Consider the following 27,471-nt stretch of genomic DNA (forward strand, 5'->3'; position numbering starts at 1 on the left):
TTCAGTATAAGTTGGAAAAAGGGAATTTATCCAAATTAATGGCTTTGATTACAGGGCATCTTACAACTGTGTATTTCTACAGTGTGTTTAAATCCTTTAGAGGTTAGATAATTGGACTCATTACTTAAAATAATGCAATGTAAAATAGGAAAAGAGCAGGAGACATCAAGCTTGGTAGCTACATACAGCTTCATGAGCCTTGCGAGTGTTGCGTACAACTTCCTGGCTGCATGTCTCTCATTAGCAATGCATGGTAGCTCCTCAGCACAGTCTGTATTAGTTACACTTCCAGCAGACCTGCGAGTATTACTCCCCTGTTGAGTTGAATTGGCCCTTTATAACACAGCAGACAATGACAGAAATGTTGCCATGTCATGGTGGTTCGAGAGATCCTTCTGTCGTCACACACCTTTGTGCGCATTGAGGCTTGAGCTGAGGGCTATTCTCTACTCCTTAGTACAGCAACATTTTTTTGCAAGACCCTGAAATAATACCACTATATAATTATAACTACATGGTTTTACATATTAACATAGTAATGTTTTTTCTCTGTCCTGAAAGGAGAGAGATGAACTTCTATTAAATAATACATCCAGCTTTTTAAGAATATTCTGAATGCCTTTCTGGGTATAGTTTGCTTAAAGCACAAAAGAAGGCTTCTCAGAGGATAATTATATTTTGGTCTTAATAAATCATGTTATGAACACTTCACATTAGGAAAAAGGAGGAAGAAGTCAACAGGGCCAAAGGGTTTAATTTCTAATTTTCATCAAAATATAAAATCATAATTTTACCAAAATTAAAAGTTACCATGTTTTAAAATAAAAGTATCTTACCTGCTTTACCATAATGTAAACAGAATCATCAGAAAGCACAGCTTTAAAGACACTTATAATGCTATTCAAAATTGTTGCTGATACTTTTATTTTGCAAAGCCTATCTTTTGCCTACCCTCCATTTTTTTCTTAGGAGGTGCTTTGTGAGACCTCCTGAGCATGCTACAGAAGGTGTGGTTAGACCCAAAAGAATTTTAGAAGTTGATGACTTCTCTGAGTAAAAAATTCTCCCATCCTTCCTTCTAGCCCCTTTTCCTGCTCCCCAGATGGACACACAAATGAAAGCAAATGAAAACTCAGCCTCTCCAAGCATGGACAAAAACGAAACCCTGGGTCCACACAGCAGCCAACAGCACTGGTGGAGGTTTGGGATCACTGATGGCACAAGGGTACTTATTGGAAACTGATGCGCAACGCCTTGCCCTGTGTTTAAAATTTAGGAACTATTTTATTTTTAAGAACTATGTTGGATCTGAGAAGTTGACATTCCCGTAGTTGCATTTCAAGAGAGATTTTTGCTTTGTTTTTACCTCTATGGGAGTAGCTATGGTCTGTTCCTGTGGATTGGCTGTTTGTCTGCAGCTGGACTGCATCTCTCAGCTCAGTTGCACCTGCAGTATGTGATCCAAAACCACTCCACATCACCAAGAGAAGCAAAAAAAGTAAATTCCTAGGCCATATGGAAACATTGATATAGTCACTCACAGACCTTTCACTCTTATTTGAGAACTTATAGGAAATAGACTTTCAGCATCTCATAAATCTATTCTCAAGACTGCTGTCAATATGACATGAAACCAAGCATTACATCTTCCAAATTCCATTACCAGTCTCTCTTGCTGACAGTTATCTTACTGTCAAGCTAACTCTGGTTTAGAAACTCTTGGAAACTCAAGCTCCTTTGAGAAATCTCATCTGGGATTCCTCACTTTCTCAAGAGTGTATTTCTCACTATGCTTCATATGCAGTTTCACAACTAAATTATTGTAATATTAGTAGAAATTAACTCTTTTGATTTAACAGGAAAAAAAAGCTATCCAAAATAGCATTTATGTGAGTTTTGTTTGGTTTTGGGATTTCTTTAACAATTTTTCTATAGCAAAGTTGGTATATGTAGCATTTCGCAGTTGTTTAACTTTTAATATTTAAAAACAGGCCAAGCCTTATTATCTGCAAAGGAACTTTCTAAGAACTAAAGCAATAGGCTTCATAAAGTTTAGGCATCTCAGCCCAAGGCAAGGCAGGAAACAGCAAAGTCCCAAGCACATTAAGGATGTCAGCTAAGGAAAAAGAATTATTCAACCAAGTACTCCGAACTGTAACTCAGAGGACTATATTAAGAAAGAGATTAAAAAATCAAACCAAATTATATCAAGTCAACAACACTTAATATCTACACAAGTATTAGAATACTAACTGACTGGCACTTCTGAAAAACTTGAAAAAATGCACTAGAAAATAATTGCTTTTGTAAGAAAACAAGCACAATACAGAACGCACTTGTCCCACACTTTAAAAATGCCAGTGTTACATTTTTAAGTTACAGATTTTTTCTTCAAAAATAAAATTTAAGCATTTAAGGGGATATATATTTGTACATTGAAGTCAAAATAAATTTTCTCCACATCTTCCAACATAATGTTTCAGAGGGCTTAAATTTATATACAGATCACAATGTTCACCAGGATTATAAACAATGGATAAGGAAATAACTGCCTTCAGTGCCGTGGGCTGGCAAGCTAACACTGGTCGGAAAGGAAGTCCATTGGCATTGCTAACAAAACATTGTATTTGCAATGAAGAATTCAATTTTGTTGTTAATTTAATTTTGTTGTGCACAGATGATCTTCCTAAGGATCAGCATTAGTGAAACTAATGAAAAAGCCAGATGATACGAGGTGAGGGGCATTTCCTCTTTTGTGAGAACCACCTCCCCAGCTGCTCAAGAATCTTCCTAACGGTTTGAAGATCAAACTCTTACAATTTCTCCTGGGATGTGTTTCTCTGGCCAGAGTGGATGCTCAATGACAAGTGCTTGATTACCACCCTGGAAGAATCAGGACAGGAGGAAAGGAGACATTTTTACAAACACCTTCAAATTTAACAGTGGTTACAGTTTCCCAATGAAGTTAAGCCCTCTAGTGGGTGGTCAGTAAGCAACCTCTCAGAATAAAAATCTTCAGCCATCCAGGCAGACTGTCCAACTCTACAAACATTTCTCATTTAGAAAGCGTGTGGGAATGACATCACTCTGCAGGATTAATGGGGAATTTTTATAGGATCACAGTTCTGTTCAGAAAGCATTTATGTTAAGAGTCTTCTGGTTGAAGAAACAACATGCAGATATCATCTCTGAATATATTAGTAGCAATGCAAGTTTTATTTTCAGCCTTTCCACAAAAGACCAGCAAAACAATAATCCCCAATTGTTACAAGCTGTTCTGTGAGCAGAAAATGTTCATCAGGCTTCCTCGTAACTGTGAAATCCACCCCTAAGATTACTGTCATCAGGTATTCCATCTTCCCCGGTCTCATTAGGTTTCCCACCACCACAACTTCGCTTCATCTCTTTTCCCCTCCATCCCACAGATCTAACAGCCAGACAAGAATCAGTTTTGAACAAGCCACAGCATAGGGTATGTATGTGCCAACTGGGAGGCCAGGAAGCATCTCCTAAGCAATGAGCAAGCCATTGCTTTTCAGTCACACAGCCAAACAACTACAGATTTTATTTTCCCTCAGCTGAAGCTAATTAACATGAAGACACAAGTTTTCACAAAACTCATAGGAATTCAAGCGATCAAACTCAAAGTTCCCTCTGCATCGCATCTTTTCTTTGGAAAACCAAGCCAGGAGGATGAGCAGGGCAGTTTTCAGCAGCCCAAGAGCTTAGACTGCAGGAAAGGGAGCCTGGCATCTTGCCAGACAGGAGTCTGGGATGGAGTGTCCCATTTGTTTTGCGTAAAACCAAATAGTCCTGGTATGTAAATTGGTGATAGAACATACAACAGTCTCCTCTGCATCAACAGGAGCATGACAGGTTTGAATACAAGCATTGCATTTCTATTTCTATCATGGAATGCAGTTACTTTGTGGCAGAAACTGACAGCTAAAATGGGGAGATGGATGCAGAATTTCTTTTTTAGAAGGAATTTTTTTTGCTACAGATTTAACTCTTCAGTAACTGTGAGGATACCTTTAATACTCTTCTACTGAAAAAGCAGAAGCTCATGACAAATGCTTAACGTTAATAAAAAGCTGAAACCATCTGTTTATATTAGACTAGAGGAAAAGGGTGGATTTTACTATTCATTTCAATTCCCCAACACACAGGGAAGCTGGTTTATGTTGACAGAGTACACTGAAAAACATTTCCCATTAAGCAAATTAGAATCACATGCTAAGAGAAAAGCCCAACATTTAAAAATCTCAAGCCAAGGTACTCCTATGACAATTCCAGTAGTGCCACACAAGCCTACAGTATCAGACATTAAAATACCAGGCTTGGAGAGCAATACAGCAGTAGCTGGGCTCTCAAAAGTGCCTTAATCCCCAGTATTTCTTCCAGCTCCACTCCAAACTGGTTTACAAACACATGAAACAACAGCTCAGGGCTGTACTCACACTGGTTGGATCAGTTTGTACCCACAGCCTCATTCCATTACTTGCATCTCTTCCAAAGGACAGAATGAGTCTTTGTAAGACTCCTGTTGGCCCATCCCACATTTACTCAGAATTTATTTTTTGTCCTTGGATAAAAGGACAGGATCTGAAACTTCTACACTTGATATGCACATCCTGCAGCCAATTTTAAAATTACTTTCCTACTCACTTTTTTCACCCTCTCTTCCTCCAAGGCTTTCAAACTGCCTCACCTAGCTCATAATATTAGGAGCTACTCCTCTCGGCTTGTACTGTGTGAACATATGGTTGAAGGACTTATCACTCAGACCTACTCTTAAAACACCAATTCCTTGATCTATATTTACAAAACACTAAGTATTTTATGTTTCCTACATTTAGATATACTAGTCCAGAACTACTCAATCTCTGCATTATCTGGTAATGCAAGAGCTCAACACACTGCCCCTCCCCTGCCCCCATAATTATTTTGGTTTTGACAACGTTTAAACTACCAGAAGGGTAAAGACTGAAATGGTCCATAAACCACTGTGTTGTTCCATGTGCCTGCAGAATCCAGGATGTGAGCCTTCTTTATGTTTGAATAACCACACATTCCTCAACAGAAGAAAGATTTTCTTTTCTCCTAAAACCCTACCAGAATTACTATGAAAGGATAAAAAAAGAACTGCCATCGACCCTCTGATACTACTGTAACACAAATCCCTATGTGTATCAATCTTAACACACAGTGAAAAAATCTATTTACCCACCCAAGAAAAGGCAATTTAGAAACATGAAAATTATCAAATTCTTTCTGTTTATTGACTGCCATATGACTAGAGACCAATTTTAACGGTAAGACTTCTGGTAACGTGCACGAGCACCAGGTCCTCCAAATTTCTTGGATTCACAACGGCGAGGATCTGCAACAAGCAGAGTCCTATCATACTGGATTAGAATATCCTTGATCTCTTTCTTGGAAGCTTCATCAACATCTGTTCAAAAGAGAAAAAAAAAATCTTTAGTTTAAGCAGTTTCACATGGAACAAATTGTTTTTGCAATAAAACCACCAAAAGCCATACACTTCCACTTAAAGCTAATAAAACAATCAAAGTTACTTACATTTTTGATAGTAAGCCACCAAAGCTTTGGAAATAGCTTGACGGATAGCTGTTAAACAAAAATAAAAGATCAGTAACAATTGCAAATCTATTTAAAATCCAAACACCAAGTGCCAGTTATCTGAGAAATGTGCTATTTTGTTCACTGCCAAATTGTCCTTTCTCTCCTTAATATCCCGTCCCACATAGTCCACGTGACCCTTACTTTGGCAAAGCTTAAGAAATCTGTGCCAAGCCACCCACAGTTCATTTGTCGATTTGACAGCTGCCAGCTAGCCAAGATATTGCACAAGGGCTGTCACATCACCTTCTCTCCCGAGTACTAATGTAGGTTCATCTTCTATCTACAAGCAGTCAACTTTCAAAATCTTACGAATACAGTTCTCTGACATGTCTATATTTTTCAACAAAGACAAAACTGATTGTGTGTTGGATGACTAAGGATGCAAAAGGAACAAGAGGATGGTCTTGAGTGCTAGAACATGGCAACACAAACAAAGCTCAGTAACAGTAATCAGAGCTCAAACCAGGAGAATGGGAGAAACTGTCAGGATGTCATTACACTTATCTGTGAAAATATTAACACCGGGATTTTGATGAAAATATGAATGTTCTGAAAAACACATGGTATCAAGTTTAGGCCTGAAATTCGCCTGTTTTTTACGCAGCCTCAGCTCCACTTCACTAACTACATTCAAATTAAGAGCAGAACTCTTAAGAACAGCTAATGTAAATATATTCCCAGCCTTCCCTGCAAGGAGAAAACTGCCTAGCTTTGCTCATACTGGAAAGATGCTTCTGAGCAACACAGAAATATACAACTAAGAATATCATTTCTAATGCTAAACCCCTCCTAAAATCCTTGTGCTCAGCTGCCTTTAAATTAGCCTGTCACAATGTACAGGTAGCTCCCATGCATTTCATCAAAACTTCATTTTGCTTCACTCAGCTTATTCTGTTGCAGCTTTGCACATAAAAATATAAACAACTACATTTGCACAGTGGAGAAAAAACAGTTTGGCAAGTCACTGTTCCAAACTTAAGCCTCTTCTTAAATACATGGCTGGATTGGGTCTGGCTGAGATGATTTTCCTGTGACAGCTCTAATCTGGTTTGTGTTCTGGCTACAGCCAAGCAGTGCTTGCACAAGCCTACAAGATATCTCCATCACCACTGGGCTAGGAGCGGGCAAGATCTTGAGGTAACATAGCCAGGACAGCTGACACCCAAACTGACCAGAAGGGTTATTCCATACCAGAGGATCTCTGCTCAGCAGTAAAACCAAAGGAAGAGCAACTGCTACAGGTATTGAGGCCCCACTTCCCGGGAAGTGGCTGAACATTGCCTGCTGATGGAAGCCTTTAGTTTTCCCTTGCTTCAGTGCACAGCCTTTACTTTTACTTTATTAGTCTGCATTCATGTTGACCCACAAGGTTTTTCAATCTTATTTTCTCCCCCTCCTCATCAAGATAAGGAGAGGAGAGACAGAGCAGCTTGGTGGGCACCAGGCATCCAGCCAGTGTCAACTCACCACAGTGGCTTTACCCACTCCAGCCCATCCCAGCAATCCCACCCAAAACCTTACCGTAGATCTGAGCTACGTGGCCACCACCCTTCACACGGACTCTGATGTCAACACCAGCAAACCGTTCCTTCCCCAGGAGGAGGACAGGTTCCAGCAGCTGGGAAACAAGGCACAAAGAAAATTCACTTGTAACGAGGATCAGAGCTTGTAGTAGCTTTACAAAATGTGATATCATTGAATCTTCTGAAAAATGGAGCCTTGATTTTAAAAGCACACACCCAGGTCAAGTACACCTCCTACACAGTTCTCTGACATCTACTAGTGCTGTCATAAGGCATTTTTACTGAAGTCTTTGGTTTATTTAAGTTTCAAATATCTTAGTAGCAAAGCACATGTACACGAGAATTAAGAACAAGAGAATAGTCTAGCTAAAATGCCATAACTACATACAAAAAGTAAGTCAAGTTCATTAAAACTGAAGACCTGAAGTAGTCTGCGGGTAGTTTTCTTCACAATTTATTATACTTTATTGTTATCTAGATAGTTTCAGATTCTGTTAGCATTGTTCAGCAGCTATGGTATGAAGTTCTAAATAACCTTTTTTTAAATGAGAGCTTTTAAGTCACCCATTTTAGTTCAGAAAGTAGATAGGAAGTGCAAAAAATACTTCATTTAAGTGAAACCTTTTAAGCAAAACCTCCCCCATCACAGAAGTGCAGTTTACTGAATTTTCCTAACAGCATTTGTATTTTAGGTAAGCAACCAAAAATTTTGGTACTTTCAGTAGGACAAGGCACTTGTCTCCATTGTGAAGCAACTACATGTATAAAAAGGGATGCAGAGCAGAGGCTGGGTGGATGCTTACTTTATACTGCAGAGTTCTGGGCTCGATCATTTCCAGAGGTCTTCCATTAACTTTAATGAGGCCATTCCCTCTCTTGCAGTGGGCAACAGCCGTTGCAGTTTTCTAAAAAATCCAAAGGTGTATTAGCACAGCGTTTCATTTTTGCACAAGCAGCAGGAATTTTAATTTCATTTTAACAAGTCCTAGTCTTACGCCCCAGACTAACATTATGCACTAAACAGTATCTCTCCCTACACCTCCAAGTATTGTCACAGTGTTAAAACATTATCTTGAAAAAAGTTTCAGTGTTTGATTTATAGTTACAAGACTTAGTGGTACACGAAGGTAAAACCCTTCCGTTCGACAACACCGTAGTTTTGTGGCTCGTGTTCTCTCAAGAGATTGGTACCGTGAATTATTCGAGACGCTGCATTCCATCCAACAGGGCGAACTTTACCTTCCCGCCACCCCGTCACAACGCGTCCCTCGGATCCCGGCAATGGTGAGCCAGGCGGCTGTGGATCGGGGCGACAGGGGCGGCCGCCCCGTTACACTCCGGTGAGAGGCCGCCCAGCCGCACCGCGAGGTGAGCAGAGCCCTCGCCACAGGGACACGGCGCGCTGCGGCGGCCCCGGAGCCGGACACGCGGGCTGCGCGGCGGGACTCCCACCCCCCGCCCGCCGGCCCTCCCGCGGCCGAGCCCCGCCGCACGGCCCCGGCGAGGAGCTGCGGCCCCGACCCCCGAGCGCGAACGGCCCAAAGGCGCGGGCCAGCCCGGCAGCGAGGAGCAGATGGTGCAGGCCGCCGCCCCGCGCCTCACCTTCCGTCCGAAGACCTGGACGCTCTGCAGGGGACCCTTGGCCGGCATGGCTGTTCCTGCAAGAGAGAGGGAGCGGCGTGAGCGCGGGCGGGCGGGGGCGGGCGGGGGCGCGGGCGGGCGAGGCCGGAGCGCCCCGGCACTCACCCGTCCTCGGCGGCGGCTCCGCGGAAAGGCCGCACGGGGCTTCCGGGCCTCGCTTCAGGGGCGCCGTGCCGCAAAGCGCAACGCCATCGCTTCCGGCAGCGCGACAGAGAGCGCGGCCGGCTCCGCCCCGGCTGGTGCGCTTTGCGGCCCCGCGGCGGGCAGGCCCCGCCCGAGCTCGGCACGGCCGCGGGAGGCGCGCCGGGAACCGGGCGCGGAGAGAGAGCCGGGCACGGAGAGAGAGCCCGGGCACGGAGAGCCTGGGCATGGAGAGCCGGGCACGGAGACCCGGGCACGGGGAGAAAGATCCTGGGTACAGAAAGTCTGGCACGGAGAGCCCGGGCAGCCGCCAGGGGCCCGCTCCGCTGCTGACGCCGCGGGGCACTGTGCTGGGCCCCGGTCACAAAGCAGAACCCAGGTGGGCTTCTAATGTAAGGGGAGCAAAATGCTGCCGTGCCCGAAAGGCTCACAGTCGCTCTTTGAACTTCCTAGAGATGCAACAATACAAACTCCATGGCCTTTATAATTTTGAACTCTGGTAAGCTGGAGAAGATGAGGCAGTAAGCCCTGTATTCGCGTCTAGCACTGCACACTGACACATATTCAGAAACTGCCTCATGCCCATTTAAATACTCAGTGATGGTTACATTTAAAATCAACTCCGAGGTTTTTTCAGATTTAGTGCACTCAGGGAACCCCATCAAATTTATCTTCTGTCTCCATCTATTTCTCTTTAATATCTGTCATAAAGCATGGAGTTTAAGTCACTTTCAGACTGAAAATATTTTACTTCTAATGCAGTGGTATATAGTATGCAAAATTGTCTAGAAGGACAAAAGGAGAATCTGTTGATGAAGCGAGGTCATGCTTCTTAGACATTGTAAATGATAGAGATTTAAATTACTGTGATGATTAGAAAGTTGACTGCTCAAATAAAACAATCAGTTTCTTTGTCTTTGGACAGGATTTTAAATACTGAACATTAGTCATCAGTCATGTGAGGATTTAAACAAGCACTTAGCTTTATGCAATTGGAGTGATTAGTTCTGTTCAAGTGAATAGGACTGTGCAGAACGTGTAAGATTTAGCACATCTCAAACCCTCAATTGTACAAAGCCTTAACATGTGATCCAAACAGTGATTTATTTCTTCAAGGCTGTTTCCTAAGGAACAGTGTTTATGCAGTCACACGTGTCTATCATCCAGCCTTTCCCTATCATTGGAGGAAGGGGAATGGCCAGTTTCAGTTAGCTCTTGAGGATGAGTGGACATTTCAGAGTCAAGACAGGTTTTACATGTTTGCTGAAAACAGGTGGCTGGGCACCAGAGATCTTTAAAACTTGCGCAATGAAAGCAGCTGCAGGAGCTGGAATATTAAGACATTATAAAACCTTTATTTAGGTGAAAAAGAGAAAACATAATACCTAATTAACCCAGTTAGACCAAAGGATTCAGCTAATACTTATGATCAACCCAAAGGTGAGCCATTAGTAATTCAGTTTTGCTGGGTGTCCAGGGAACTTCTAAAAAAAAAGAAAGCAACTTTAAATCTGTTTCCTGTGTGGGCAATATCTAAGGCCTGCTACTGAAAGCCTGTGTTTTAATCTGAAGTATACCATTAAATAGGTAATTTTAACATGTATAAAACTTACATTTTGGGAGCATGCTTTCTTAGGTGCTTTAAAATTCATCCTCATTTGAATGTTCATCTGCTGCATGCTCTTCCTGGAACTGAAAACAATCATCCTAGAGGAGCATGTGTGAAAGCCGGGGATATGCCTACATACATTTATCTTTCTTCCTTCTATTAGCAAAAGAAGACAATAACCAACATATAGTGATAAGTTGGCCGGGAAAATAAGGTTAAAGGCTTTGTGCTGCTTGCTCCCTTTGCTTTCTAGCATAAAAAAGGAATAAGAGCTAAGAAGTTGTAGGCTGTGTAACATTGTAAGAGTTAACTGGAACATGAATAGCACAAAACAAGGGGAAAAAAAAGACACCAGAATGGAAAATAAACCCCTCAGGTTAGACACTATATTTCTACAAAATGTCCCAGCACCAACAATATCCCTGTTTAGTTTTACTGAGAGCAGAGTACTTTAAAATGTTAAAGTGTCTCAGATTTTAAAAGGAATACATGGTAAGAATCTGCAAGCACCACCTACAAAATGTTGTGTTCACTTCCTTTTTATTTGGGAAATAATTGCACCTGTGGAATGTAAGGCATTTGTTTGGTGGCCTTTTTTTTTTCTTTTGTTAACCTAATTTTGCACCAGTGTGAGGACTCCTATAGGGAATAATCTGACCCAGAGAAATTAAAGCATGTTTGCTGGTAAACCGCTCTTAGCAGAAAGAGCATCTCAGAGAAAGCTGGCAGGGTTGTACTCATCTATATATAGGGCATTTTATTGTTTCCTAATAGAAGGAAAACTATTTGGATTTTACAGAAATCTAAGTACTTTATTTCACAGTCATTCTACTAATTATACACAGATGATGTGTTGTGTATCTTTGTAGCAACAAGATTCTTACAACTACTAAATCTTTTATGTGGGCATTTAGTGAGGCTTTAAGGGATTGAGAGTCTCACTAGCTGACCTCCTCCTGGGGCTGCTTTGACCTCATTGCAGGCTATGCTGTGGCCTGCTCATCTCCCACAGACCAGCCACATGCAGTGATGCTCTCTCAGTTTTCTGGGAACAGTGAGGGTATGGCAGCAGGATGTAGCACTGTAAGGAATATCCCTGACAGCATCTCCACTTGTTTATTCACTTTGTGACAGGAGCACAAACCTTGTGTATATAACATGGCTCCACAGGGAGGAGGGCTGGAAGGGAATGGCAGGAGGTGGACAGAGGTGAGCTGAGCCGAGCCAGTGAGCTGGGCTGAGAAGAGCAGCAATGAATCTTTCTTTGGAAATTTGCCAGTGTGGAGCATAGTACCACACTGCAGTCCGAAACCTGTGTCAGTCCACTGCCCACCAACACTGTCAGGCTGATGCAGTGCAACCCATGAATTTTAAATTTGGACATACTTGTTGCTTGAATGCTCACACTTTATTTGGCAACACGGGAGTCAAATATATTGAAGATTTTTGTGACTTATGTGCTTGCGTGGGGTTTGTTTTTTCTGGGATTTTATGTAGTTTGGAATTTAAAACAGCAAGTGACTGGACTTCCATGTGAAATCGTGATGGTTGGTTCTCTGCTCAGATCTTGAGCTGTTTGAAATGAAATTCACATGTAAGTTCAGAAGGTAAACATTCAGAGGACGGCGGTGTTTTAGCTTCCGCTTAGCACGGAATTATGTGGCTGCCAAGAGTGCAAGGCAACAAAGAGTCAAGGTCAATATGTTAACAAGGCCAGCTGTAATGTGCCTCTAAATTTCCTCCTCTTTAAAAAGGAGAGAAAATGCTCTCAGTGCAAAAATAATGGGAGAAATAGTGAGATTCTCTTCCTCATGTATTATCTAAAACATAAATAGAAAGGTAAGAGCTATGGCAAAATACAATCAGTTACTTCTATATATATTGTCATAGGATATAAAATTATTGTGAAAGTAAAAAAAACATTTGGGGGAAATACAAAGAAACACTCTTCTACATAGTCCATAATCACATTTCAAAATATCCATGCCTTCTACCAAAATGTCCCAATTTGCAATTGATTGTACTTCGTAGGATTTTGTGTGGTTTTATAGCAGAGTGGATAATTATAACTAGGGAACAGATTTGTTCGGATTTCATCCATGATAAACAAAGCAAATTCTCTGAAGTTTTTACTTCAGACAGCAAAATCATCTCTTCAGAAGGCAGTGTTGGTCTTGTACAGCTTTGTATCTTTTGAGAATTAATGGATTCCGTAACTATGAAGTATGAAGTATTTCAGGAAAGGAGATACTGACATCCCTTTTTGATGGCAGATTTTATAATCTGAAAGGTCTGGGATAGCAGAATATAGTTCTCATATTACAGTTTGCAACTGATGCATGTTTGATGATAAAGTGTAATTAGCTAATGGATCCCATTATTTCTGAGGCTTGCTTTTCACGGATTGTATTCATCCAGGCAGCAGCTGAAGAGTTTTCTAAACTCAATTAGTGCAAGAATGCTGTGGCCAATGGAAAAATGTTTGATGCATGCCAGAAAACAAATCTTCCCAGCTCCTGGAAATATGTTCTGAAAACAGATATAGATCACACAAGATTTTCATAGCAATAAATATTTTTTTCTTAAAAATATATTTAGAATCTAAAGCAAAAAATTCGGTCTCATTATCCTCCTCAAATGAAGCTCTGTAGCATAAGCTCTGGAACATAAGGATGTGAGTTATCCTGATTGGTGTGAATATTGTTTCCCATTTGCAGGTTAAAAATGTTAATATTGCATTGAGATTGAGAACATGAGATGATTTGTAAAGCAGAAATTGACACAGTGATAGGCTCATTCACACTGAAATTCAATGTATGTAAATAATTAGCTATACAATAGTTTACTTAGGACCAGGCTTAGCATTGCTGCTTGGGAAAAATCACAATTCATGATTGTCTTGACTTTCATTTTGAATGAATAGGCTAGGTCTTTCAGTACAATAAACAATAGAAGTACAAAGCCCATCTTGTATCTGAACATACAAAGATTAAGGCTCATTGTTTAGTTCTGTTACCTGAGTGGTTGCTGAAATCTGAAAAAAGTTGTGACTTAAATTTGCAACAGAATCCTATTTACAGTGGCTGGAAGTTTGTATAATCAATTAACACACTAACTTTCCAGATGGAAAGTTACGGCTCATTTTAGAATGTGTCTATATGATAGGGCCTAAATTGAATGATCTAGGATTTAGACTTGGAATATACGGTGGATCTCTCTTGCAGCATACAAGGCTTCAGTGAAATCTATGACAGCAAATTAGAATTAAAGCTTCTCCTCTGCACTCACAGAAGCTGCTTTTAAGTATGTGTGCGTGAGCTCACACACTCACACTTTTGGATGTCAACAGGAATCGAAGCTGCAAGAAGCTGCCCTGGCAACAGCCCAGTACCCCCAAGCTACACTAACAAGCAAAGAAATAAATAGAATCATGTACATGAAACAATTTATTTTTTTAGAACAGAACGGCATCTCCAAGCTTCCTGCTGTATTTTGCTGCCCCTGGAGGCTGCTTCTCAGTTTAGTTCCCATTTTTAGAAACTAAGCACAGCAGGGTCCAGTGGGATCCAGCTGCCCTTTCTCAACTCTTCTGCAGAAAGAGAGTGCTGGGTCTTAACTTCTGCAGGGTATTTGGATCCTTTCTACTTTCTTATATTAAAGAAATATGAGGAAGAGTGACTGTAGAAATAGATACCTATTTCACACTTAAAATGTAAGATTTTTGCTCCAGTTGGCTTAATTATATTCAGATTGCAAATACAGTACTGCACTCCATGATCCATAGGTCTGTTCTTCTCTTTAAATCACACATTTGACGTAATATATGCAGAAAGTTCCTGACTTCTAATAGATAAAGAGGTGCAATCATTGTTATTGACTACAGAAAAAGCCTTAAATATGCGCACATTTACTTTGCTGAAACATCAGTCATAGTTTAGAGCAGAAAGAGATAGGCTTCTGTGAAGTTATATTAATATCTACTGAGGTAATTTCTATTTCTGATTTTGAATGTTTGTTGTTTCAAGTGAAACATTTTCCATTGCCTGTGGTAAGAGAGCAGATTAGGCAGAAGTATCAGAGCTCGCGAACTGTTGTGTACTTACTGACCTACCAGAGAACTGAGACATTTTCTTCAGAAACTGGAGCAGTTGAACTCTAAAGGAGAATGAACCCTTTTGGCAAGGCTTTCTAAGGGCTCTGGATGGAAAATCTTGTGTTTATGAAACTGAGAGAGCAGGCAGAAACATAGTGACTGTTCAGCTTGTAGAATTAAGGGAAAATAATAACACATTTTATTCACACAGAAACGAACACAGCTAGCTTATCTGGATGCTGCGTGCTGTCAGGAATCATGGCATTGTCAAACACAGCAGAATACCTGTCTGGTGTAGGATTGACAAAGTGGTTGTTACCAATTAGCAGCTGTAGCTCTTGAACTGAAACAATTCTCAATGCCTTGTAACATGTTAATAGTTGATACGTTTTAAAGTAATCTATCCATCCTTGCCCTTTGTTCAGAGTCCGCAGAGAAGTTGTAGAGTCTGATATCTCCAAATGATTCTTCTGTAGTTCATTCCTCCACTGTTCCCAAGAGAATCTAGCCCATAATATCTACACACTAGGAGATCTGCACAGTTCACAGAAACACAAACACATGCAGTATTACAACACACGTATTAAAGTGACATTTTTTTACAAGATCAAAAACAGATAGAAAAAATGAGGGGCTTGGGAAAGCTTTTACTGAATAAAAATGTCTGTGGAGGCTTGCTCATATGTGGGCCTGTGAATAACACTCAGGAGACTATAAACTTTAGACAAGCCAGATGGTTAGACAGCAAACCAGATGCTTTTATTTATGAAGACAAAGTTCACATGTTGTAAGGTACTTTGTTCTTCTACAGAAGGTTTCACACACAAAGTAAAATAATTATATCTGTATCCTATGATGATTGACTGGAACATTCATACAAATAAAGTCTCATCCAGTAGTCCATTGTTCTTTCAGTACCTGAAGGAATGACCTGAAGTTGTGTCAGGGGAGGTTTAGGTTGGATATTAGAAGGTTTTTCACCCAGAGGGTGGTTGGACACTGGAACAGGCTGCCCAGGGAAGTGGCAGAGTCGCTGTCCCTGGAGGTGTTTAGAAGAGGTGTAGATGTGCTACTTGAGAAATGTTTTAGTGTTGGGTTTGGCAGTATTGGGTTTATAGTTGGGCTTGATGATCTTAAAAGTCCTCTCTGACACAGATGATTCTGTGATTTTATGGTTGGCACCTCTAGTTTTACACATGAAAGACACAGTTGATGCTGGCTTTCAAAGTCTTGTCAAATGAAGGAGTTTGGAGTAAGGTAAGTATAGAAATACAAACTCTGGTGATTTTATACCACACAAAAATCAGTGGTTAGATTGGAAATGAATGCCAGATTTTAAAAATGTTTAAAATATATATGAGATGTAGATGCCTAAATCTCAAGGGAATACAAAACCTCTGCCTTAACTTAGGACCAGAGTTCTGTTGCAGAATGACATAGATTCATAGTTTATGTCTAATTGAAAATTAAGCTTTTTAAAGTACCTCTACCTTTTGTAATTATGACTTCCGTTGATTATCATTGGAAATCTTTGGAACATTTATTTTCCATCTAGCATACTGCCTGTATCAAGGGGAGTAAACTTTTCTGTTTTGCCAATTCCATTATTTTGAGGGATTTGAAAGGAAACAGGTCAAGTATCTCACAGACACACCAGGGTTGTGCTTGGGACAAATACATCAGGATATTAAAGATTTAAAAAATGTATTCCATTTGATTTAAAGAGGCTCTGAACTGTTATTCTTAGTTGTTCTTAAATAAGCACTTTTCCTTTTTTTTTTTTTTTTTTTTTTTTTTTAAGATTGGGGTTAAAAGCTCTTCAGTTTTGTTTGTTATGCATTCTGGACTCAGTTGCTAGTTGTTTATTTTAAGAGTTAAAGTATTTTGAAAAGAAGGTCCCATATAATCTCTACCATGTAATTCCATTCCATGGTCAGCAGCATTTTAGATAAGTAAACCAAAACCATCATTTTTCACAATCTTCTGTCATCCCAAGTGATCTTTAATGATAATTATATGGTTTTGCCTCTTCATATCGAGCTGATAGAAATACTTTTTTATCCATAGACAGCATTCAGTTTCAGATTTGTTGATGTTCAATTTGACTGTACTTAGTGTTTATACCTTTTTCACTAAAATTGTAGAAAACTTGACATTTTCTGTATTGTATTATTTTTTGAAATTTTATTCATATAGTTCATATGTAACAGAAATAATATTAATAGTGCTTTAAAGAAACACTAAAATGTGATACAGCAATTTGTAATTTTGAACAAAATACACTGCAGTTGTATGTCATGATCTTGACACATATTTGCCTTTCAACAGCTCAAAAGTCAAACCATCATTTGTGCAAAAAGAAAATGCGACCATCTCTGTGTGATCTCAGGCTGTGCATGCATGAGTTTGCTCTGTGCAGTGATCAAATCCTCTGAATACAAAGACTTAAACAAACTAACCTATAGTTGTGACTGAACATGCACAGAGTCCTTGCCTTCAGCATCAGGAGCTGCAGTTTTAATTTAACAATTTCATTCAGTGCCTTTATTGATTGCTCACAATGAGGCCATTTGGAAACCGTAGCAACAGAAATCTTGCTTTATATAGAGCAATGTCAGTGCAGGCTTGCCTGCTTAGAGGTTGAAATGCACATTTTATCTAAATTCATGTTCCTGTTAATGTCTGTGAGTTTGGATTTCAAATTTGTTGGCATGTGTCCCTGAGCTATGATGTGACAACTGTTCAATAGGTAGCTCTGGTCCAAACAACATAACACTGCATGTATGCAGTTGTTTTTTCCCAAATGTCGAAAAGAAACAACTACTTTATGGGATGTTCTGAGTATGAAAAATGAATATCAAAAAATGCATTTTCTTTCACTATTCCTGCATTAACTCTCCAGAGGAAAGGCTGGGCAGAGGGTTTCATTCAAGCTACACTGTAAGGAGCAATTGATGATTTCACATATGACTCATGCATAACCATCTAGTGATCAGACCTCCAGTTGTTCTAATCTGATCTAGATTTGAAATCAGTTCACTTAAAGTGACCTTTGCAACTTCTGTCATCTGTTTGGAGTCCTGTAGAATTCTTGATACTGAAGGCTTCCTCAACACAACTGAAAACTGTAGTCAATGATCTATTTAAGCATATTCCACTCCACGTAGGTATTCCTTCTATCTCTTCCCTCCTTGCTAATTCTCTCTGAACCCTTTATCCTTTTGCCTCTCTTTGCTTTGTCAGAGGGTTGTGACAAGCAGCCTGGAACAGACTCAGTGCTGATGTAAATGTGTGTGGGTGGCAGGAGATGGGGAGGGCAAAGCTGGCTAGTGTGCAGCCCAACGTAGCTGTGACCGTCCTTGTGCTATGGAGAGCGGGAGCACACTGGGTTGGCACCAATGCTAGCTGCCATGGGGGTGAATGCTAATGTTCTGTGGCTTTTGCATCACCACCAAGCAAGACCTGCACCTCAAAACTAGTAGAAAAGCTACAGTGAAGTGTGTTTGTACTAATTCAAATCTGTCACTACTTATCTGTACTAAAGAACAACTAGAAATCAGCTGATTGTACTACTGTCACGGACTCAAAAATAATGCTTGAAAAAATATTGCTACCAGCTTTGACGTGGATCCCAAAAGCAATGGTTTTCAATGTGACTCTGTCAGGGAGCAGGAGGACTGGAGTAGCTCCTTGAGGTGGGAAGAGTCAGGAGCTGAGCATGACCCCAACACAGGCAGTGCCTCACCAAATGGGCACCATCCTATCGGGTCTGAGCTGAGGGTTAATGTTATTGTCCATTGCACTCTTATATTATTTTGGTTTTCCAAGCATGGCTTACTTTTTGATTTGTCTGTTTCTGAAAATCCTGCAAGCCCTCCACAACACCCACTTACCAAAAGAAACACTTACTGGCTTGAACTGTTGACAGTTTAGAATAAAAGTATTGTGGTTTGATTAACTCTTTGTGAGCTACAGCCCTTTTGAACTGTTGCATGGCTCCTTCAGTAGCCATAGCTGGCAGTTTGAGCAGCACTGCTCTAGCCAATAGTTTATTTTGTCAGCAAACTGCTTTGTTAATAAAAAAAAGAAAAATTATTAACCTGGAAGTAAGCAGGCATCTTTCTTGAACACAAAACCATTTTACTGAGATTCCTGCTGGCATTAAGATAACCAAAGAATTTATTTGTAGTGAAATTGTCTCTAGAGGCCTCCACCACCCTGAAGTGTTTGCTGTGCTCTCCTTAGGCACGTGCATCCGGCGTCACCCACAACCAAGAGACTTGAAAAGAAACAGGAACCCGCCGATGGTGGGTGGGGACAGAGGCTGGGGGGCTGCCAAAGGGAGCTGGTAAAGGTCAAGCAGACGATGAGAAGCAGAGCTGGTCTGAGCCCTCACCTACAGCCACCTTCACTGAATTCCACTCCCCACGAGAGTTTAGATTCCTCCATTGGCAAATTGTCATAGATGCTTGTGTGCAGGTTTTTTTTCCTTTTCCTGTGCTTTGTTCACAACAGGTTATTTCTGCTGTCCCAGGAGAGTGGAAGGAAGCCTCAGCTGTTGTGTTTCCCCTCCATCTTGCAGCCCAAACAGAACCCTGGCTGTGCCAGCTTGACTTGCACACTGGGGGCTCCCTCTGCCATCCTGCAAAGAGATATGGGGGATTTAGGGTTCTTGCTTGTAACTCACTCCACATCACCGAAATATGTGCCTTCCTGAACAATCTATACCCACTTCTGTATTTAGGATTCTTTAGCCCACATATTGAATGTTTTTCTCACACACACACACACACACACACGCACAAATATGCTTGTCTTGGTTTTAACACAGTTATGATCCAGCTTCACTAGTTTGCTCAATCTGCTTTGTGGCACTCTAGCAACACAGAGCAACTGTAAAGCCTGCTTAATTGAGCAATTAAACTTTATGACTGCTCTGAATCCCTGAAGCAGTAAAAGGCAGGCAGAGTGCACTGGGAAATCTTGCCCATCCTTTGGAAAAACTAAGGAAGCACAAACCTCCTCAAACGAGCCCTCAACCCGTGCAGAGGCACTGAGCATCACCTCAGGTCCAGCAGGGCTGCGCTGGCAGCAGGGTATCCAGAGGACAGGCATGTGCAGAGATTAGGCAGAGTTCACCTTTGCAGAAATGCAGGCATAGCCCCTTCTTTAAAATGTGCTTTTCCTTGTCTATAATGGAAGTCCACTAAAGATAATAGTGCTTGAGATGTAAAAATTGCTCCCTGATCTCATCAAACCCTTGTGCATGAATACAGAAGACCTGAAATCTGTGGTGATGTTAATAGGATTAAATCTTACTTTTCAGGAACACCACTGATGAAAAAATTTTGTCTTTAATTCTAGTGACCCATCTAGAAGAATAACTACTGCTAGCAGTCTCATCACCATTCTGTTAGTCTTTCCTGGAGAGCGTTGCAGTTGTTATTTTCTATACTAAAACAAGAGTATAGAAGGCACAGGAGGCAGGACCAGGAGTATTGCTGATCCCAGTATGTGCTCTGAGTCTACTCGTGACTCACTGGCTGACCTTGAACCAAAGTCCTAGATCTGAGCACTACCTCTTTGGCAAAGCTGAGGTCTGGGCTTGAAGCTTGCATTTTAGACCTACCCCTTCAAATGTATTCTCTGCTTGGTTGAAACAGTTCTTCCAGACACAGGGTGTTAAATATTCCAGGAAAGAGTTAAGTGGGTCTGGCTGTTTGATTCCCTCAGGAAATGGGAACTACATTCTAGAGAAAGAAGGAACTGTGCATGGGCTGTGCATGCCTCTGAACTTCTCACAGAAAGGCTGAATATGAAATACATAGGGATTGTAACTGGAATGTGACGTTATTGCTAATGTTTTTCAGCAAAAGCCATCTCTAGGATGAAGAGCTTTTTATTCTTAAGCAGGAAGATTTAGTTTAAGATTATGTAAGTAAAGCACCCACACAAAACCTGCTATTTGTTTTTCTCATTCCATTCACATTAAAAAAATATTCTATTATAAAAGACTTGCTTTGCACTTACTCTTAGGAGTGCCAGTAGCTGGAAATGTCCCTTTTAAATTTTGTGGCCGCTTAGTTACCACAGCTTCTTGCTATCCAAATAGACTCACTCTGTCAGGGCTGCGAGATGGGGAGAAATAAACACAAGGAGCAATTGTGGCTTCCTGCCACCAGCCCTGCTCAGAAAGCAAGAGCAGATGAACCGTTGCTGCGGCAGCGGTGGGAAGTTGTGGCCTCAAAGGAATAGGGGAGAAAAAAAAACAACCAAATATCCTGAGAGCAGGATAGATTATGTCAAATAATGTGCTCTCTTCTAGTCCTACTTTGCTTAGTCAATAGTTTTAAGGCAGCCATTACTCTGCCAGGAAATAATCCATGTAGATATGCTTAGAAAGTATCAGGTAGTCCAGTGGGATATTCTGTATGCAAAACTTACTATGGTGGCAGCCAAATTAAAAATGATGTGGTATAGTAATTGTTCAGCTGTAATTGTTGCATAAGTTTTGCCTAAATGTTATTGTCAGGTGTTAAGTTTTGTTACCTGACCATGTATTTTCCTTGTTTGTTCAGTTTTGGAAACTGTAAGTAGAAAGAAATAAAGAAAATTAGCTGATGGGAGAGAAAATGGGAGAAATGGGAAAAAATCCCAGACAATAAAGTTGAAGGCCAAGAGCTCTAAAAGGAGGCAAGATCCAAAACATGAACAGCTCTCAAGCAAACTAGCATTTCCATTCCCTCTGGTGGGATGTGGAGCAGGCAGTTTTCCCATCAGAAACTGCAGGACTCTTCTGCTGTTGTAGGGCTTTGTAAGAGGAGTTTAATCAGACACACTTTTGCAGAGAGGGGAATGACAGCAGTTGTTTGTTGTTTCTCTAACTTTCAGCAAGGTTGCAAGGGCTGCAGCTAAGTGCTGCTAGCAGGAGCTGAGCCCAGCCGTGTTTCACACCAAAGGAAGGTTACACAATGCTGTGGGTGGCAGAGTATTTCTGGGAGGCCCACTTTGCTGCAGACTTTGCTTGCATCACTTCCTGAAATAGAGATTGACTGATGCGATATATTCTTTATTTTATTCATTTGGTTTTTTTCTCAAACTGCACTTTATACTTGCATGCTGTTTGCAGAGTTGCCTTTTGAAGAGAAGATCATAAAGGCTCAAAATAAGGTGCACTCCTTATTTTGAGCCTTTGATTTCTCCTTGATTTGATTTTAATGACTTCTCCCTGATTCTTCCACTTTTTTTCTCTGTTCTTCTGGCATCTCAGAATGGAAACTCTGTCAAAGCACTGAATAAAAAGGGAATTATATTCTCTGCAATATTTGTCTTAATTTTAATTCAATTTACTTTGGGCTGTCCTCAGCTTGTGCTTTCTTAATGTGCTGCAGATTTCAGAGTTGACACTGGGTAACTGTGAGGAGCCAAGAGCTGGTCAATATGCAGCTAGGGTTTTAACTCTCAGGAGTTAAAGGAAAGTGTAGGAGGTAGTTTAGAATTTAAGTTGTTTTGCTGGGGTTTTTTTCCATGGGAAAAAGATACCTCTTTTCTGTCCCTTGTGCATGGGAGAAATGTGAAAGAAGGGAGGTCTGGCAATTTCCTGCTTTCCTGCTTAGCAAACCCATGACAGCCACTGTCAGTGTCCTACCCTTTAGCCTACAATTTACCGGTCTCTGTGTATTTTTTATGAAATTATTAACAGAAGTGAATTTAAACATGATATATTGCACACTCAAATTCAATCTCTACCAGGACTAGAGAGGAATGCAACTCTGGGAAATAGCATGTTTAATTTGTTTGGTGTTTCTGCATAGCATTATTTAATCAAAAGCCATTTCTTTCATCAAATTAGTCTTGATTATGTTTTTCACTATTAATGTGGATTAGGCAATAAGTTCAGCTTTGAGAATTAGAATTATTCTTTTGCTACAACAGGAAAGGGTATGGGATGACAAAATAGGCATGGTTCATCACTCAAAATAGCTCATCAGCTGTGTGGTATCAGTGCTCTTAACTGTAATGAAAATAAAAACATGCTCTTTCCATAGTGGTTTCAATCAGTATATTTAACTTCTTATTTTCAACTCATGTACAGCTAATGAAACATCTCAGAATGCTATTTCCAACAATAGGAAACAGCAACAAAAAATAGCAATTAACTCTTCCTCCCATATAAACTGCACTTGGATTGTCCTGTTTAATAGGCAGCATTGGACCTACATTCCATGATTTTATCTCACCTATTTTTCTTAGCTCTTTTGAACTTTAAAGTCCAAAGTCTTCAATTAATTCTGCATTTTAAAAAAGGAATTATTCTATTTGTTTCCAGTTTGTTCTCTACTAATTGAATTTAATTCACCACCCTTATTGTAAGAAATAATTCTATTCACCTTTTTGATCCCAACCAAGGGTATTTTTGTAGGTCCCCAGCATACCTTTTCCATAAGCATCTTTTGAATGTGAAAAAATTTGATCCATGTGGTGTTACCACACAGGAGCTGCCCAGTATCTCTTGCTTACTTCCAGGACATTCCTACCACTGCTTACAGCATTCACATTTGGATTGCAGTGGCACAGTCGTAAATTTTTATTTAATTTGGCTTTTAATAATTTCAAGCATTTCTAGATGAATATCTGCTAGGTAATTTTTAGATTACCTTTAGAGATACATGCATCTCCTTGTGTCCTAAAGTGGACACCTGTCTTCCAGACATAGGTTTGTATTGCACACTGATGCCCAGGTCCCAAATCTTACACTGCCTGCTCTGAATTGAGTAGGAAATTCAGAGGATGGAATAGTGACCTTTAGTTTAGGAAACAGTGGATCATTAATAGTCTTTCAGGCCGCAAAATCCCGTTTGAACCAAGTTAACCTGCTCTGAGTCTTGTCCTCTTCTGCTTAACAGTGTGTCATTTTCACAAAGGCTGTGAGACATTGGAAAACATAGCTGGTAGGCTATGATATGTATTAATTAAAATGATAACTTTAAAATTAATTATTATGGCCTCCTATACCACCTTTGAGGCATAATATTTAAATGCTTAGTTTCACATAGTGAAAATTCTAGGTCTATAACAAGGTGAAAATTCTAGGTCTATAAGCTGCATTCTGTTTTTTAATGCTTGTGGTCCTCATTGACCCCTACTGGACTTACTGCCTATAAAATGAAACTCTAAATGAGCAGCACCTGGGAAGGTCAAAGAATGCCTCTGAAAACCCTTGTTCAAGGAGGAGGCAGAAGCCAAGGAGCAGGGAGAAGTTGCTGCAGCACTAGCAGAGGAATTTGTAAGAAGTAAGGAAGACTGGCTGTAGCCGTATTAGGGCTGTGGAAAAGGCATGATTTTGCCTCTTCAGTGTATTTTGTATCTGAAAGATCTTGACTCTATATTTTATTTTCTTCTGCAGATTAGATACCTGTTTAAACTGAAAAGGAGTTTTGTTCCTACCTTAGCTCTTTGTCTATTGTGCACAATAACTGCTGCTAAAGAAAAACATAGATTTCTTGCTGCTGTGCTCTGTAATTGTTGATGAAATCTTTCTTATTCCAATTAAAATGAAAAATCATGGGGCCATGGCAAATTTCCCATGATTTAATAGAGCCTTGCTGAGACAGTTGTGTTTGGTTTGTTGTGTTGTGCAGGGGCTGGTTACTCAATACCTCTCAGTTTAAGTGAAAGCTCCTTTTGTGCGGGAGCAAGAGCTGCTGGAATGCCAACACCCAGCAGGCACTGTCGTGTCCCACAGGAATAGGTGCCAGGCTGCTCAGCCCCCAGCTCCCCTCTGCTTTAAATCGAGACCTGGTGAAATAAACACACCTCTCTGACATGCTGCATTGCTCTGTGATTTCTGAACAAAACCCTTATCAGCCTGTCACTTTGTCTTTTAAAAATGCTGTGTCTCTTTCCAATAATGGAAAAATGGTTTTGTACAGCATCCCAGGGCCATAATCTGCCTTATCTTTGATGAGAATGGTGCAAGTTTCATCTGCAAAGTGCTCCCAAAAATAAACAAGCAAAAGTCTGAAAATATTTACTGCGTATCCTCCCACTGCACATCTACAGATGCAAACAGTTTATGGTGAATTAGAAACAACTTTCACTTCCACTCGGTGTTGTGATGTCAAGTGTCTTCCTTTCATAAAAATACTGATGTCGTTTCTTTTTCATCCAATAGTCATTATGAAAAGTGTGCTTTTGCACTTAAAAATATTCACCCAAATTTTGCTGCTCTGGTGATATCAGTCCATGGTTTGATTGTAATTCTTTTTCTGCCAAGAAAATGAAGAGCAGAAGATAAAACTACCACTTCGTCTTCCCTTTTAAACATCTTTTGTGGTTTTCTACCTTGCCCATGAAGAGAGAAAAATAGTTTAGACATACTATCCACTACTTCCTGGATTGTATTTCATCTTTCCCTACATCTGAACTATGCTTGTACAGGTTTGTTTACACCAATAGTTTGGTATTTTGTTGACTATCATAATTTTTTATTTGTTTGTTAAGCTTTTAAAGCAGTATGGATTACTCAAAAAGGCAGTGAAGCTAAATAAAGCCAATGCTAAAACACTACTATTTGTGGTTTAGAGGGATATTTTAGATAGTCTGCATTTTGCAAAATCCATGCACGTGAGGCTTTTTAAGAACACTCTGCTTCTTATAAAGCAAATAAAATAGGACATGGGAATCTTAAGCAAAATATTGTTATGGTTATAAACAATTAAAAATATTCCCCCCAATTTTGGTTATTGAGATTTGACTTAGAACATTGAACATCTCATTTTGTTCCATACTTGCAGTTGTAGCTGAAATCCACCAATGAGTACAAGAAATTCTCTCTTGGTTTCATTGCAATATGGGTGAGATCCTGTAGTATTAAATTATTCTGCAGTTTTGGACAGAATCAAAATGTAGCTACAAACAACTTCTTTAAAAGCTGTCTGCAGTTTTCATGTTTCCAACAGATTGCTCAATTACACTACAAGACCTGAGAGTTGTGTTTACCTTTATCTGAGTATATTGTATCAAAGGTGAATTATATTTTTTAAAAATAAATTAATTTTTTCTAACCTCTTCATATGCTAACATATCAGTGAGGAACAGTTTCAGCACCAAAAAATAAAGAGATATTAAGATTTTATTATTTCTGAATGCTTTTACATTTCTGCATTCAGAGGACAGGAGTGGTAATGCAGTACTTTAACTACTTGGGAAAATAATACACAAGAATTATCTATTCAACAACTTCAGAGATAATTATGGGAACAACCTGGGCTACTTCTGAAGTTTTGGAGTTCCCTAATTTCTGTAAGGAGAAAGAATGTGAGGCTATAGGTACTAAAAATAAGCAGATTTCACCAGCCTCAAAGGGTGATAGGTAAAGGGAGGGAAAAGGTAAAGTCAGAGGGAAACAAGTTGTGAGACGAGAGGATGGGAGTGCAAGCCACTGCTGTGGAAGGCTTTGTTACCCACCTGGGTTCAGAAGGAGAGCACTGAAAACCCCAGCATGGCTGCAACAGCAAGGGAGACAAACACGGTTAGGGAGGGAGCAGCAGATAGGCCGTGCCTGTAAGGAGTGACAGGAAATCCTTCTGTAATTGCAATAAGGGTAAGAGGAAGGCCAAGAAAGCTTTGGTCTGCTGCAATGAGGGGAGGAAAGATCTAAACAGATGAAAAGGCTGAAGTGTTTAATGCCTTTTTGCTGGAGAACTCTCTGCAGAGGACATCTGCCTGGTTACCATTTGCCTGGCACAAATCACCCAAGTGACAGAGGACTAGGGTAAAGAAAGCACAAGCACTCAAGAAAGTAAGATTTCCAAATCAGCTAGTGAGAATGTCTCCCGATAAATTTCTTTAGACACAATAAGCCTAGAACTGCTATGGAGGATTACCTCATTTAAATGTAGCCAGCTAAAAGTTTGGCACCCATTGCAAACCATTTTTTTTCATTTTAGGTGTCCCTGACTCCTTCTCAGGGCTCCCCCTGTGCTGCCCACAAGCCAGGATGCTGTTTCAACCCCCTGGGACTACCAGTTCCTGCTCCTGTGACACTGCAGCCGGTCTCCAGGTCCAGCCCTGCCCTGCAGGAATACTTAAGATTAAAAATATATTACCATGTGGTCTCACTCTCTTCTCAGTAAATATGTGTAAATAAGGAAGGGAAATATCCAGTGACCCCTGTAACAATGCAGATTAAATCTGTTCTCTTGCATGCTCCTTTCCAAAATATCTGTATCTGCCACCTGTTCCCTCTACATCCTGACTTCCATGCAAAATGACTTCGTTTTTCTAGCATGTCATTTCAATAGAGATATTTGCTCTGCACATATCTGCAATGCTTGTTCAGCTCTTAGAAACTGCAAGTATTCTGCACATGACAGGTTACATAATGTCGCTTGGTGAAAGAGAAATATGGTCAGTAAGTGCTTAACATAACCCTTTCATCTCTCTTCTTACCAGCAACTTGTCTCTCTACAGTTTCCTTTTACAGGGTGATTTGTCAGTTCCTTTTGAGTAGCTTACATTTTATCTCTGGTTGGACATGAAATAACTCCACACACTGTCCTGGAGGGAACATGTTGTTCTAATATCACAGGCACAGCTGCTTGGGCAGAGGAGACTATTAACAATGAGGGATCCTGATAAAATAAGTAGATACCTGCAAAAAAAGTTGCTACCTCATTAGAGATATTCTATCTTGCAGCACAGCTCTCTTTGAGAACCCATTTGGCAAGTGAAATATGAAATGAAAGGACAAACACACAGATGATCCTTTTTAATCAGTTTAATTAAAAAGGAAGGTTGGTACTTACTTTTACTTC

General features: G+C 40.3%; 1 protein-coding gene and 1 long non-coding RNA gene across 3 annotated transcripts in view; one reads left to right on the forward strand and one right to left on the reverse strand.

The window, feature by feature from the left end:
- Positions 1 to 5,258: 5,258 nt before the first annotated feature.
- Positions 5,259 to 27,471, reverse strand: part of RPS16 (ribosomal protein S16) — a 29,860-nt gene continuing 7,647 nt past the window's right edge. Inside the window, exons 1-6 of one of the 2 annotated variants that reach the window (XM_063154976.1) lie at positions 8,916 to 9,001; positions 8,772 to 8,827; positions 7,973 to 8,074; positions 7,168 to 7,264; positions 5,584 to 5,631; positions 5,259 to 5,455 (exon numbers count right to left, since the gene is read on the reverse strand). In XM_063154976.1, the coding sequence (XP_063011046.1) occupies positions 5,310 to 5,455; positions 5,584 to 5,631; positions 7,168 to 7,264; positions 7,973 to 8,074; positions 8,772 to 8,819 (441 nt within the window). In that variant the 5' untranslated portion in view covers positions 8,820 to 8,827; positions 8,916 to 9,001 and the 3' untranslated portion in view covers positions 5,259 to 5,309. Of the gene's footprint in view, positions 5,456 to 5,583; positions 5,632 to 7,167; positions 7,265 to 7,972; positions 8,075 to 8,771; positions 8,828 to 8,915; positions 9,002 to 27,471 lie in introns of those variants that run through there. The other variant, XM_063154977.1, reaches the window with a different exon arrangement.
- LOC134417595 (uncharacterized) lies at positions 9,230 to 26,864 on the forward strand. The gene is made up of 2 exons (XR_010027596.1): positions 9,230 to 9,330; positions 26,605 to 26,864. It is a non-coding gene; the product is annotated as an uncharacterized LOC134417595 (long non-coding RNA).

This window comes from Melospiza melodia, chromosome 4 (assembly GCF_035770615.1).
Source record: "Melospiza melodia melodia isolate bMelMel2 chromosome 4, bMelMel2.pri, whole genome shotgun sequence".
Classification (NCBI taxonomy): Eukaryota; Metazoa; Chordata; class Aves; order Passeriformes; family Passerellidae; genus Melospiza; species Melospiza melodia.